At 34.9% G+C, this 13,438-nt stretch overlaps 1 protein-coding gene across 2 annotated transcripts in view; it reads right to left on the bottom strand.

The window, feature by feature from the left end:
- Positions 1-13,438, bottom strand: part of LOC125051400 (dedicator of cytokinesis protein 4) — a 61,051-nt gene that overhangs the window by 25,744 nt on the left and 21,869 nt on the right. For both annotated transcript variants that reach the window (XM_047651681.1, XM_047651682.1), the window contains exons 5-8: positions 9,571-9,685; positions 5,507-5,773; positions 1,236-1,448; positions 601-700 (exon numbers count right to left, since the gene is read on the bottom strand). In XM_047651681.1, the coding sequence (XP_047507637.1) occupies positions 601-700; positions 1,236-1,448; positions 5,507-5,773; positions 9,571-9,685 (695 nt within the window). The remainder of the gene's footprint in view (positions 1-600; positions 701-1,235; positions 1,449-5,506; positions 5,774-9,570; positions 9,686-13,438) is intronic.

Raw genomic sequence — 13,438 nt, 5'->3', positions numbered from 1 at the left:
AGAAGAGAAAACCTAAAGGTTGTAGCACCACTGTTTTTTTGTAAAGGAAGACGAAAGCAAACCTGGTTGGTGATAGGCTTTTCAATAAAACGTAACATATGACAAAGAATATAACTTAATACAAAAAAAAAAACATTTAGAAACATATTCCGAACCAGCAAGCGTTAAATAGGGCTAGCCGCTCATGCCAAATAATGTGGTAGGAAAATTTGATTGAATTATACTTATATTGTTGCGAGTTGACTGGAATGATATACGAACGCTTCAGGAGAGGCACTATCACAGTATCACATAGCAGAAAATTTGGATTTACATAAAGTTACTTTAATTTTCAGGCCGTTTGATAGCATATAGTAGTCGAGTGGTACAATCTTCAGGAAACTCGTTTTCAGGACTGGATTACACCCCTTTGATGAGATTGACGGTGATTCTATCCGATCCCCAGACTCCAACCGAAACCTCCTTTGTTTTTCAAGTTGGTTAAAATCGAAACGGCTAATGTAAGCTTACAGTTATATATTTTCCGTGTAGAAGTGAAATCTATGCCTCAAGTACTGATTAGCATTATCCAGCTAAAATTTCTTATGACAACAAACTCACCGTAGTTCGGCTGTCCAGGTAAAATATTGCATTTATTTGTCTGTTTGCGTATTAACATGTCGTGAAGTTGGTGAAAATCTTTCTCTTCACATTGGTACACCTGAAATGCAATTGACATTATGGTTTATTCAAACAAAACTTAACGAATTATTTAGAAAAATCTAATTGACATTTTTTTAAAGATTTTGGTGTCTAAACCACATAACAGTACAAATTAAAAAGCTTTATTCTTTAAGAAAACACAATCAATACAAAAACGAAATGAAAATCGTCAAATTTACTGAAGGGATTTTATTTTATATTATTGATGTCTGAAATTTAATTTAAAAGGAAATTTTTATATGCAGTTTTATTAATTAAACTAAGGTTTTTTTTACGCCTATTTAATATACCAAGTAGCAACGCTCTTTTGATATCCTATTAAACTCCTATAAACGTATTAGGTTCGTTCATAACGAATTAACTGAAATGATTTAGTAAAGATCTAATAAGTTCAACGAAATATTTATTGAAAGCTAAAAAGCCTTTTTTATTTAAAGAAAACAGCATTTACAATCGTAACTAATCACTATTCAATAATAATAATCAAACTTACGAATAATTTAAAAGGCGACTCTGAGTTCTCCTTAATTTACCTTAAACGTATACTCCTTTTCAACAGAAGGCTGTTCTGGCTGTCTCAAAAACTCAGCTAGAGGCAGAACCCCAGCCCCCAAAGGCCTCCTTGCTATCGGCCCTCGTCGTTCCCCTGTCCCGCTACCCATGCCACCTGCGCCTGACCATCTCCCCACACGAATAACCCATGCGACAAGCCACAACTCACGAGATAGATCCGTTGCAGAGAGATCCTGGAAAACAAACTAATTATGACTACACCTATTTATTTTACAGTTTTTATTATTCTGCATTTTATATCGTTTAAAGTGTAGCGCTGAGGAAGTTCATGTTACGTGACACCGTTGCCTATGGTATATGGATCAGCCAGAGGAGTTTCCAGTTCGTTGCTGGCCTTTTAAGGGTTTTATTTAATAGAACAGGTAACCGGGGAGGAGGCTCACTTGACGTTAAGTTATACGCCCATGGACACTCATTCAAATTCAAATTCAAAAATCATTTATTCACGTAGGTAACACAATGTACACTTGTGATTCGTCATTAAAGAAATATATATTAATGCTTCTAATTTTACATTTACTGCCAGTTCTCAAATCAAGGGCGTAGAACGGAAGAGAAGAACTGGCAATAAACTCTCCACCACTCTTTTTAATCGCCATGTTTTTTTTTTTACACAACGTTTGTAAGGAGCTGCAGGATCTTTATGTAGGTGAAGGAAAGTTGTGGAGGAAAGTGAGAAAAGTTCTTTTTTCACTTTCCAAAGGAAAAAGAAAAATATTTATTTAAAACATATCTTAATATATATAAATTACGTGTCACGTTGTTTGTCCGCTATGGACTCCTAAACTACCGAACTTATTTCAATCAAATTTGCACACCGTGTGCAGTTTGATCTAACTTAAAAGATAGGATAGCTTACATCTCAATTTATACCCGCAATATTATTTTATTGCAAAATATTTGTTTACTATTTGATAGTCACAATTCTAACACACACACACACAACAAGTACCAACGTTTCAAATAAGCAACAATTTAATGACATTACCACCAAAAAAGCATGGTGGACTGGTGTTCTACTGCCGTTTCCCTTGAATAGTTTACTACTATGTAATATAACAAAAATCTTAGCCACAGCAACGCTTGGCCGAGTCTGCTAGTTAATTATAATTCTTAAAGTGAAAACATGAAAATAGTGGTTTACCAGAAACATTAATACATCATTCTGGTCGATACGAAATACCTTGTCTATCCAAACCTGCAAATTAAGCACATCAAAATCGTTTCACATTTAAAAAATTCTCTGGCCGTCTTCTGTCTGAACTTCTACCAATACATAGTGAATCTCAATTATATAATTTGGTTAAATATAAATTGACTGAGCAGTGTTGAACCTAGTGGCTTCAGCGTGCGACTCTTATCCCTGAGGTCGTAGGTTCGATCCCCGGCTACTCCACCAATGGACTTTATCTATGTGTGCATTTAATAATCGCACAAACGGTGAAAGAAAACATCGTGAGGAAACCGGCTTGAATTAGACCCAAAAAGTTGACGAGTGTGTCATGCACAGGAGGCTGATCACCTACTTGCGTATTAGATTGACAAACTATCATGATACAGATACAGAAATCTGAGGCCCAGACATGTCAGCATCACTGATTTATTTATTATATAAATTGACTTAAATTGTTATTATAAATAATTACATATTACACACGAAATCCGCAGGCGTAACTACAGATGTGTAGTACTATAGAATTTACTACTATTACGCTTAAAGTATATTTAAATACCTCTAATAGTATAAGTATATGTCAAAAGCAGGATAAAAGCTATGACAAATATTCAGATATGAAATATAAAAACCCCTAACCAACACTAAATTTTAGCAAGTCACCTTCAACGTTGAATCAACATATTATTGTATGGCTTAACCGCAAGACCAGTGTAGTGTTGGCTTAGTGGCTTCAGCGTGCAACTCTCATCCCGGAGGTTCGATCCCGGCTGTGCACCAATGGAGTTTCTGTCTATGCACATTTCTCTTGCTCCAACGGTGAAAGAAACCATCGTGAGGAAACCGGCTTGCCTTAGACCAAAAAGTCTACGTGTGTCAGGCACAGGAGGCTGATCACTTGCCTATTAGATTTACAAATGATGAAAACGAAACAGATTAAAAAATCTGAGGCCCACACCTAAAAAAGGTTGTAGCGCCACTGATTTATATATATATCCGCGACACCATTTGGAAATGAGGAGAAATTTGGAAATGGTAATAACGACGAAAATTAATCTAGTTCAAATCCAAGAGTCAAATCAACCAATCAAGAGGACGCTGGATGTAGTAACTTGGGAAACGTTTTGAAATTATTATAACGCACACTATATAATATATATATTTATGTATACATAAATAGCATGGGCAAACGAGCTTAAGGGACGTCCAAAAAGTCGCCGCAGCCTATGGACACCTATTTGTAGTGGGTGCGTTGCCGGCCTTTGAGCAATACAAAATATATTTAAATACATATATTGAATCGCCCAAAAGCGCATTCTTAACTATTATAATTTAATTACTTGCCAAAATTAAACTTTCAAATTCCTGTGGTTGATGAATCATGATAAACAGTAAATAAGCAAGACACAGGTCACACACTCTTTGAAGGACCAGTCTAAACGCGTTCTACCTATAAAAAACACCCAGACTTTTTTAATACAATCAGTTGTCTCACACACGCCGTCGACTTTTGGATTTAAGACTATTTGATCTAGTTTTCCTTTAACGTATTTACGCCCGAACCCAATAACCTCAATCCATAATCCACCATCTCAGATAGTAATCTTAATCCAAATGTTGTAACAAGTGTGCCTATAAACAATCGACGGATTGTAATAGCCATCTGTCGATACAAGCTATTCATGGGAGGTCGTATCGATGTCTGTGGATAGACTTTTGTATGAAAATGACAGTTGACGAAAACTCGATTTCAACAGTTAATTATTTTAACAGATTTTAACTTACACCAGTTTTTTAAATAATTAAAAAAACTGTTTGCTATGTTTTAAACATACACTGTATATTTTAATGTTATTTGTACGGTTTTATTTACTTTATTTGGTTTACATTGAATATTGATTATCAAATATGAGTGAAAAGGAAAACTCGGTTAAATACTCTTTGTATTTGTCCGTCGCCAAAAATGGATTGTCTTCGTAGGGTTTGGTTATTGGGATGCAGATAGGAGATCGAACGACTGTCACGGTCTGATCTCAGATTGTTTTAAATCCAATATTGTGGATTGATTATTGGGTTCGGGCGTTAGTATACTTACATTGCGTAGAATAAAATCCTATTGGCTAATCATTATCCGAATGAGATCTCTTAGGCTCTAGAGTCTAGGCCAACACTTTTCTGCGTTCCAACTTTCTATATATATCTCTATGTATTGGGTAGCAACAAAACTGACGGGTCAAATATACAGGTACTATACCCGTGGAGCTTAGTAACATGTAACCTAATAGGTTACACCTGCTTTATAATGTCTAATGTGACGTTCGATAATCTTAAAATATAAGCAATGCAATGTTTTCTAATTTTGGTAAAAATATACCATCTCATTGATGATATCACGCTGATTTCCGTTTCATCCTTTGGTGCATAACCTGGGTTTAATCGCACGCCAAGGCTCAAAATACTAGCGGTCCTGGCTTTGTATGGCTGGGCTCTTTTTAATATTTTGGAAATAAATAAGTCAGAGATAATGAAACAATCTCGTAATTAAATAATTTATGAAATCTATAGTGGATTTCGAGTTAATTCGTCACAAAAAAAATCTCTTTATTAGTAACAAAGGAATTTTTATTTTATTTTTATACATCTATAAATTAGAGAACATTATTCAAAAATAAAATTAAGAAAATATTTTTAAATCGTTCTTTCTAGATGATGCATGATGAGATTGCATATTTTTATAAACATAATATTACTGTAATGAAGCAGAATGATCCTAATCCTTGGGATTGATTTGTTCAAACAATTTGTATGACTCAAAACTTAGCGATTAAAAGGGTGGCGGAAAGTTTCTTGCCAGTTCTTCTTGGCCACTCTACGCCCTTGACTTACGAACTGGTAGTAAATGTAAATTTACAATCAATTTAACTTCTTTTCTGACGTTCATAAGTGTACTTGTTTACCTATATGATTAAAGTTATTTTGAGTTTGAGTTTGATGCCCATGCTACCCATATCCGAAATCTCGACTTACCTTCATACATTTGATGATAATATTACTTACCGCAAAGAGGGTACTATTGGCATGCAGTCGGTCTATATAATTCGAGAAGCCATCTCTTGCGATGCGAACTCGAAATCTTTCTGACAGCGGTTGTGATCTCCTCGCATCGTGTAACCATAGCAACAGCTCGGCTTCATCGCCACCCGCGGTGTGTCCAAAATCCCTCATACTACACATGAGATAGTGGGACTGAGCGGTTGGTGTGATAGTGAGGGTAGAGTTGAAACTGCTGCCAGAACCACCAGCGCGACGGAGTGTTCCACGCCACTGTAATAGATATGATAGGAGAGTAAGTGTTTTTTATAGAACATTCGTACATTAAACGTGACGAAACATATTTAATAGAATAAGTAACATAATAATAATTGAACCTAATTTATTACTTGAAACCATCATCTATTTATACAAAAAAATACACACTGTATACAAAAATATGTAATTATATTTTTTTTTCAAGGAACTCTTATAAGAGACAAGGTGGCCATTTGGAATAGTATTCGTTTTTTAATTTATTGCTAAGACTAATAAATATGTAGGTATAATAATAATATAATTACTTCATTTAAAAAAATGCATTTTCATTTAAAACAGAAGTTATGGCTGTACTATATACAGTGTACTACGTACATAAATAAATATAGGTATGTTAATAAATATAAGCTCTCTCCACGTCTTATTTAACAGTTTACAGGTTGCATTTTTTATTCCAATTTTCTGTGTATAAAACTATTTACCGTTTAATATTGTAAAATTTTTACTTGGAAGAGTATCTAGTCACCCACAACATAGGGTTTTTAATACTGGCGTATGTACAAATAGCAACCATCTGTCGTTTTATTACAAATAAACATATGAAACTTACTTTAAACTAAAAAACCCTTAAGTAGTGTGACCAGCCACAGAAGAGAGCTATATGAGTATACCTATTTAGGCTTTTTAAGAGTCTGCACAATGTGAGGGAGAGAGACTGGGTTTACGGGTTCCAAGTAAGTATCTGAGGCGAAAGTAACTGGATGTTGGATGTACCGCGCGCACACACCGCGAGTCGCCGCTCACGATGCATTTACTTAATAAGATTTAGACCATGTAGACCTATTTTTCGTCCTTTGGCCAAATCCACAAGAGTTGTGTATACAGTGTTTTATTATTATCTTAAATAGCTAACAATAAAAAGAGATCTTAAGGAAGAGATCCCACGAAAGCGATTATGCCGCCAGTTGCCCTCCTTTTCATTTAAATATGTCAACTGTATTATATTTATATATGCAACGAAGTGTTAATAAATAAAAAATGCTTTAAAAATACAGTAAAAAATGTATTAATTGAAGAATCCATGTATCGGTAATATTGTGTACTTATATATAAATAACTATGAGTAAAAAAACAAACAGGAAAAGTCCTCTATTAAGGTTAAAGTGTAATAATAAAAGTCATAAAACAATATTTTGGCTTCACATAGTATTATACGAAAGTTGTTTTATGCGAATAAAATCACCGGTTTCGATAAGCGTATTTAGAAAACCAATGATTCATAATGAATCACAACGGCATCCCAAACGATAATACCAACTGATACATTGCACCCATATGGGTTTTATGACACAGTTTTAGTGATGCAATATAAGATAACCTTTTGTAACTATAATCAATCCATATGACCTACTTGTAACATTATTAGTCCGTAATGCAGAAACAATTTCTGTATTCGTATACAATTTTTCTATACTTGTGTGTACTTTAGATGTGTGGAGGGGAATGTTGCCAAAGTACCCAATTAGAGGACGATGTTGTTGTCTCTGTTGCGCCTTTGGAGTCCTACGAAAGATCCCCATCCTTCACGGTTATAACCGTTAAAAGTTAATATTATTCCATTATATATTTTCCATTAGGAGAGGAGAAAATGGTTGCTAAAGCAGCGATATTTTAAACAGCGAGGAAGTTACAACCATTTTAGTCATTGTAAATGCAGAGACCAATGGATTTGTTAAAAACAGCCGAGTTCCAATTATAATAACTATGCCATTGTCTTCCTCGTGCCAAAGAAGGAGCGTTCTTTAGAGGTTCAGACAAGGCCATTCTAAACCTAGATCACCTTAAGACTATCAACTATCATTTATAAACGGGTGCCTAGCTTCTTCGGCCATATTGCCAGGAGAGTAGTCACGAAATAGGGTAATGATAGGGAGAAATGATGGCAAGAGAAGTCGGGGTCGATCGCCCACCCGTTGGATCCCTAATGCCCTAAGCGGATAGAGTAGTGTGGAGCCAGCAAGCCTTATCTATTAGGGCTCTTCAAGACAGGCACAAACTTCAGTAATGAAGACTGCAAAGAAAAAGAGTGTATGGTATCGTTAATCTGTTTTGGAGTTTGGAACAGATATATTTATGCGTACAACAGACATATATAAATAAATACTATATGCTGACATGTACCTCGTCTATACTGTATTTAGATACAATATATTGAGACATAGATAAAATTGACAAACGTAGATAATATTGCAACTTATCAGCGGCCCCCTGAAGTATTTCCGAACCAATTCGACTTATGGTTGTTCAAAAACAGCGTACCAATTCCTTAAAGGCCGGTCGGCTTCTGGCAGTGTAAGTGTCCATGGGCGGCGGTATCACTTAACATCAGATAAGCTTCCATTTGCTCCCTGTTCTAAAAAATCATACCACAAAGCCGCCGTTGCGATGGCTGCCATTCAATAAACGGGATGCGAATTGCTCGAACACCCACCCTATTCGCCAGACCTGGCTCCCAGTGACTTTTACCTCTTTCCTCGGCTCTAGGAATACCTCCGAGGCAAAGATAGCGAGGTGATGACTGCTGTCGAGGTGTTTTTCGAGGGTCAAGACAAATAATTTTTTTCAAAGGGAATTATGGGTTTAGAAAAAAGATGGACTAAATGTATTGACTTGCTAGGAGACTATGTATAGAAATAATTTTTTTTTTGTAGTTTAAATATCCTTATTTCATATTGATTAATTATCATTACTTTTGGATCACCCCACGTACATTAATACGTGTTTTTACAGTTAACGAAAATGTTTTCGTTTTCATACTTAACTTATCTGAACTGATGATAAATTAGTACCGAGTTTGACAAGAATATTTAACCAAATTTCCGTAGAAGCATCAACTAGCATTAAAATAAGATGTACGTGTCGAGAATTAAATATGCGTATTATATCAACGATTTCTTTCACGTTTTGCGATCGCGTTTATTTAGAATTATATACAAGCTTGCATGCTAATATACTTTCAGACACATATTGTCAAATTTGTTCAACAGAAATATATCTATGTATTTCTAATAGAAATAAACAAATCCAAAGAACTGAAATTGATTTAAATATTTTTATTGTATGGGCACTTGGCAACGCGCACCTGCAATTTTGCATGCGTTTCGTTTTATAAACGATCGTAATTTTATATGTTGTATTTATAATGATATTAAAAACAATATAAGATACCTAGTAATATTTAATACTGTAATATAGTATGCTAAATACTAAGCCCAATAATTTTGGTATCTTAGGGCGATACTTGCGTAGCACGCTTTTTATGTCTCCAAATCATCTAAGTCAATGATACGATTTCCAGAAAAACAATATAAAAACATAATATATGTAATCGTATAAACAGTTTAGTTTGTATATATATTACGTTTTTTTATGTAATAGGAGGCAAACGGGCAGGAGGCTGGGATGTTGTGACTCCGGTAAATATTAAGAGTAATTTCGACGACTCATTGGTCTAGTGGTTAGTACCCCTGACTGCGAATCCATGGGTCCCGGGTTCGATCCCCAGCTGAGACTCATCGATGTGATGAGAATTTGGTGTTGTGCTTAGGTCTGGGGTGTTTAAATATGTATTTATATGTCTATCTATCTATAATATGTATGTATATCCGTTGCCTAGTACCCATAACACAAGCTTCACCAGCTTAGCATGGGACTAGTTCAATTGGTGTGAAATGTCTACAAAAAAAAAATTGTCGATGGATAGTTCAAATTCATTCACAAGCTCGAAGACATATAGAATTTCTTCTACTTACTGCTGCGGCCCGTTCTGCACTCTCTACGTGGACCCCGTACAACTCCACCAAGCTCGACTCTTCAGGATCCACTGCTTCAGCGCCACGACGGGGAACCAGCTCCAACCCCAGTTTCCTATAACAAGGATTACGTGACTGAGTGCACGATCTTTAAGAAATTACATTTTCTATACAAATTACCCCATTGATTCATAATATGCAGACTAAACCAAAACACAATTCCGCGTACAAACCTCAACACAATGCAAATGAAGACATCATGGGAATATTGTGAATAACGATTCCGAGAAATATCACCTAACGGATATACGAAATTGTTAATATAATTTCAACTTATATTTAAAAACTCTTTAGTTTTTCTGTGAATTTTCTCTATATAAACCTCAGAGTTCAAGTTATAAGTTTTAAATTAACAAATAAAAAACAGGGGTTGATCGTAGAGGGGTGAAAATTAAGGGTTGTATGTATTTTTGTATGTTGTATTATAAAAAATAAAAACAAAAAATTTGATTTGAAAAATTAAAATTAAAATTTAGGGGTGGGAGCACTCTTAACATTTAGAGGTTTGAAAGATAGATAGCAGCCGATTCTCAAACTTACTAAATATGCATAAATTTTATAAGAATCGATCGAGACGTTTCGGAGGAGTATGGGAACGAACATTGTGTCACGAGAATTTTATATATTAGATAAAGTGTACCCTTTATCTAATATAAAAAAATTCTAATCTATAAAAGTTTAGAAACAAACATTTTATATATTCTGTTGTATCAGTTCAGAGACATATTAAGTAAACTATGTACTTAAAACTGAAATAAATATACCCATAACTATGACAACTCATAGTTTTAAAATCTGCTAAATCAGACGAAAAGCTGCAATTAACATATCGTGTCTCGAGACCATAATTCTCACTTAATCACACGTTTCAAAACCTATCGCATCAGCCAAATTAGTTTAGATAATCGGTCACGTAATAACTGTTAAAACAAACGTTCAATAATTTCAACTTTATCGTAAAGTTTTAAGGTTGATTACGCTTCAACAACGAGATTGCAATATTTGCAAAATTCTGTTTTAAGTCATTTGCTTTATAGCCTGTTAACTGATCTTTACTTAATATGAAGCAGCTATTTTTAATATTTTAGACTAATTAAGTTTAATGAGGTTTTAATCAATTGACAACTATCTTAAGAAAAGCCGTATTAATTATAATATATAAACGTTTGAATTTTTGTAGAAAATGCATGTCGTTTTCAAGCATAGACAATGTGTGGGTAATATGTGTATAAAGTAAATAAGTACTATTGAAGTAATCATCAAATAAGAAAATCAAGGACCCCCCATCCCCCTTTGCCCCTATAAGTGCTTACGTAATACTTGAACGGCCCCAGAGGACTTCAACACAATAATAAAAATCTTTCCTTACTCCACGCGAACTAAATCGCGGGAGCTGGTATATAAAAAGTTATATGTACAATGTATTACCATAAACACGTGACAGAATGACGTACACAATATATTTGAACCTGAATTTTGTGTATAAGACAATCACAGTCAACCAACAATCTAGACGAAAAGAATGCGAACTTAAAAGATTAACTTCACTCACAAAAAGCTGTAGATTTTGTTCAGCCGAGACAGAGGTCACAAAACCTGTTAGTGAGAGCTGACATTCCTATACGTTGGCAACGTTTGTGATTTAAAAAGTACATGTCATACAGTGATCGGCTAACTTAAGAAGTTGTTAAGATAACTGAGACAGTCTGTAATTGACACTATATATAGTTTTTAAATATAAAACAGGGCCTAAACCGGCAGGAGGCTCACCTGTTGTTAAGTGAAACCGCCGCCCATAGACGTAACATTGCCAGGCTCGCAAGTGTGTTGCCGGCTTTTAATAGATATAAAGGACCAAAGTGTATTCATTACTCACGTTGACATACACTTATAATCTTCAAAGTCGACATAAAATATCTCTAACAGATTTTTTTATTATTATTGAGAGCAGTGTTGTCCTAGTGGCTGAGCTCGTATGAATCCCGGCTGGATAATTGACGCTCAATCGGTGAAAGATAACACGAGGAAACCGGAATGTGTCAGGCACAGAAGCCTGATCACCTACTTGATTTACTAATACTAATTACTTACTAGTAATTTCGAAACAGCTATAGAATTCTGAGGCCAAGATCAGGGCTTGTAGCGAAAGGTTATTTAATAGTAAATTAATGTACATATAGACGTGGCAACAAAACCCTAAAATCAATTAACATCATTCGATAGTGAACCTAATTGCTAATACTAAGGCCAATAGGAGAAGGCTGTTATCTATTTTATAAAGTAGCTATGTGCGGCGTCTCTGGTAATTTTATGCAGTTTCCCATAATATTTAAATTACCGGATTTTGTACTTAGCAGCAGTGTTGAGAAATAAGGATAACTTCTATATAAACACGAACATTATTGCGAGAGACTTATAGTTCAGAATATTCGGAATGAGTCATATAAAATAAATTCGCGCTTTTGCTACGGAAGTTTAATTAACATATTACTAGCGTAAAATAAAGACAGTCTGTATATATTTAAAATAACAAACTTCTTTAAGGAACCCTTGAATCTTTAAAGCTGTCTAGATGTTCGATAAGACTGACAACAGAGAGAAGACTGTTAGAGCTTAAGCCTTGACTCCACTGAGGACACATAGATTAGCAGCCTCCATAACTTCTATCTTACCACAGCCTGTAACGTTTACTTATAAATGAATTAAATAATGTATGTTAAGGACAGTGATTTAACATACTGAAAATGCACATAAAACGGCCGGGTCAGCCGTTTTTTTATGTTGAAGGAGGCTCGCAAGCGCGCTGCCGGCCTTTTAAGAATTAGTACGCTCCTTCTTGAAGGACCCTGTCGAATTGGTTCGGAAATACTTCAATGGGCAGCTGGATCCACATACTGGTGGAGTGCCGCAGAAATTACCTTAAGAAACGCTCAGTAGTGGAACGACGGACGTCAAGGTGATATCGTTACGTAACGACGTAACGTAACTGCATCAGTAACAATCATCCGAGCTTAGCACTAAGTATCGCTCAGATCTGTCAAAAACCTTTTGAATTTGACATACAGACAGAGCTTCGAGAACCTTCGACTTTTTTCTACTCAATAATAAACTAAACAATACAAATTTTACTATAACTTGTACAGTTAATACTTTAACTTTTATTTTACTAATAATTATCTAGTATTTAGATAAAACGTTGTCTTAGTGGAGCCACAGCCTTAGAGACTGGTCAATCAAGTTTTGCTGTTTCGGCGCATCGAACTTTTGAGTTCTCACTATCAATATTTGAATATGTTTCACAGTCTCAAGTTTTTTACTGGTCCAAGACACATATGTAAGAGTACAACAGCAGTCTGTGTTATAATCACGTTATTGAATAACATCTGGACTTTGAGCCCGATTCAGCCAAAACGAAATTTATGATATACAATTATCAAACAATTACTGGTCTGAACTTCTGTTGTTTTAATGTTCCATGAGGTAAATGTGCAGGTATTGAATAAAGTCCAAACCGACCTAAAGATCCATTTTTTTTTCTGCTTAACAATAATTGCTAGTATTTTTATTTTTTGTAACGTTTATGTTTACCAAAATTGATAAATATTTTAGATAAAAGAGCTTGTAACATATACCGTATATAATATAGTATTGTATGATATGGTAAACTTGAATAAATGAATAAAAAATTTATAACCACCGGACATAATATGCAATACCGAGAGTCATACGGGTATGCTGCCGATATTTGAGTGAAAGGTACGCAATTTTTTAAGGCGCTGAAATCGGTTCGCTACCTTTACTGGTAGCT

This window comes from Pieris napi, chromosome 7, assembly GCF_905475465.1.
Source record: "Pieris napi chromosome 7, ilPieNapi1.2, whole genome shotgun sequence".
NCBI classification, from domain to species: domain Eukaryota; kingdom Metazoa; phylum Arthropoda; class Insecta; order Lepidoptera; family Pieridae; genus Pieris; species Pieris napi.
This window is presented reverse-complemented; position numbering and strand designations above follow the sequence as displayed.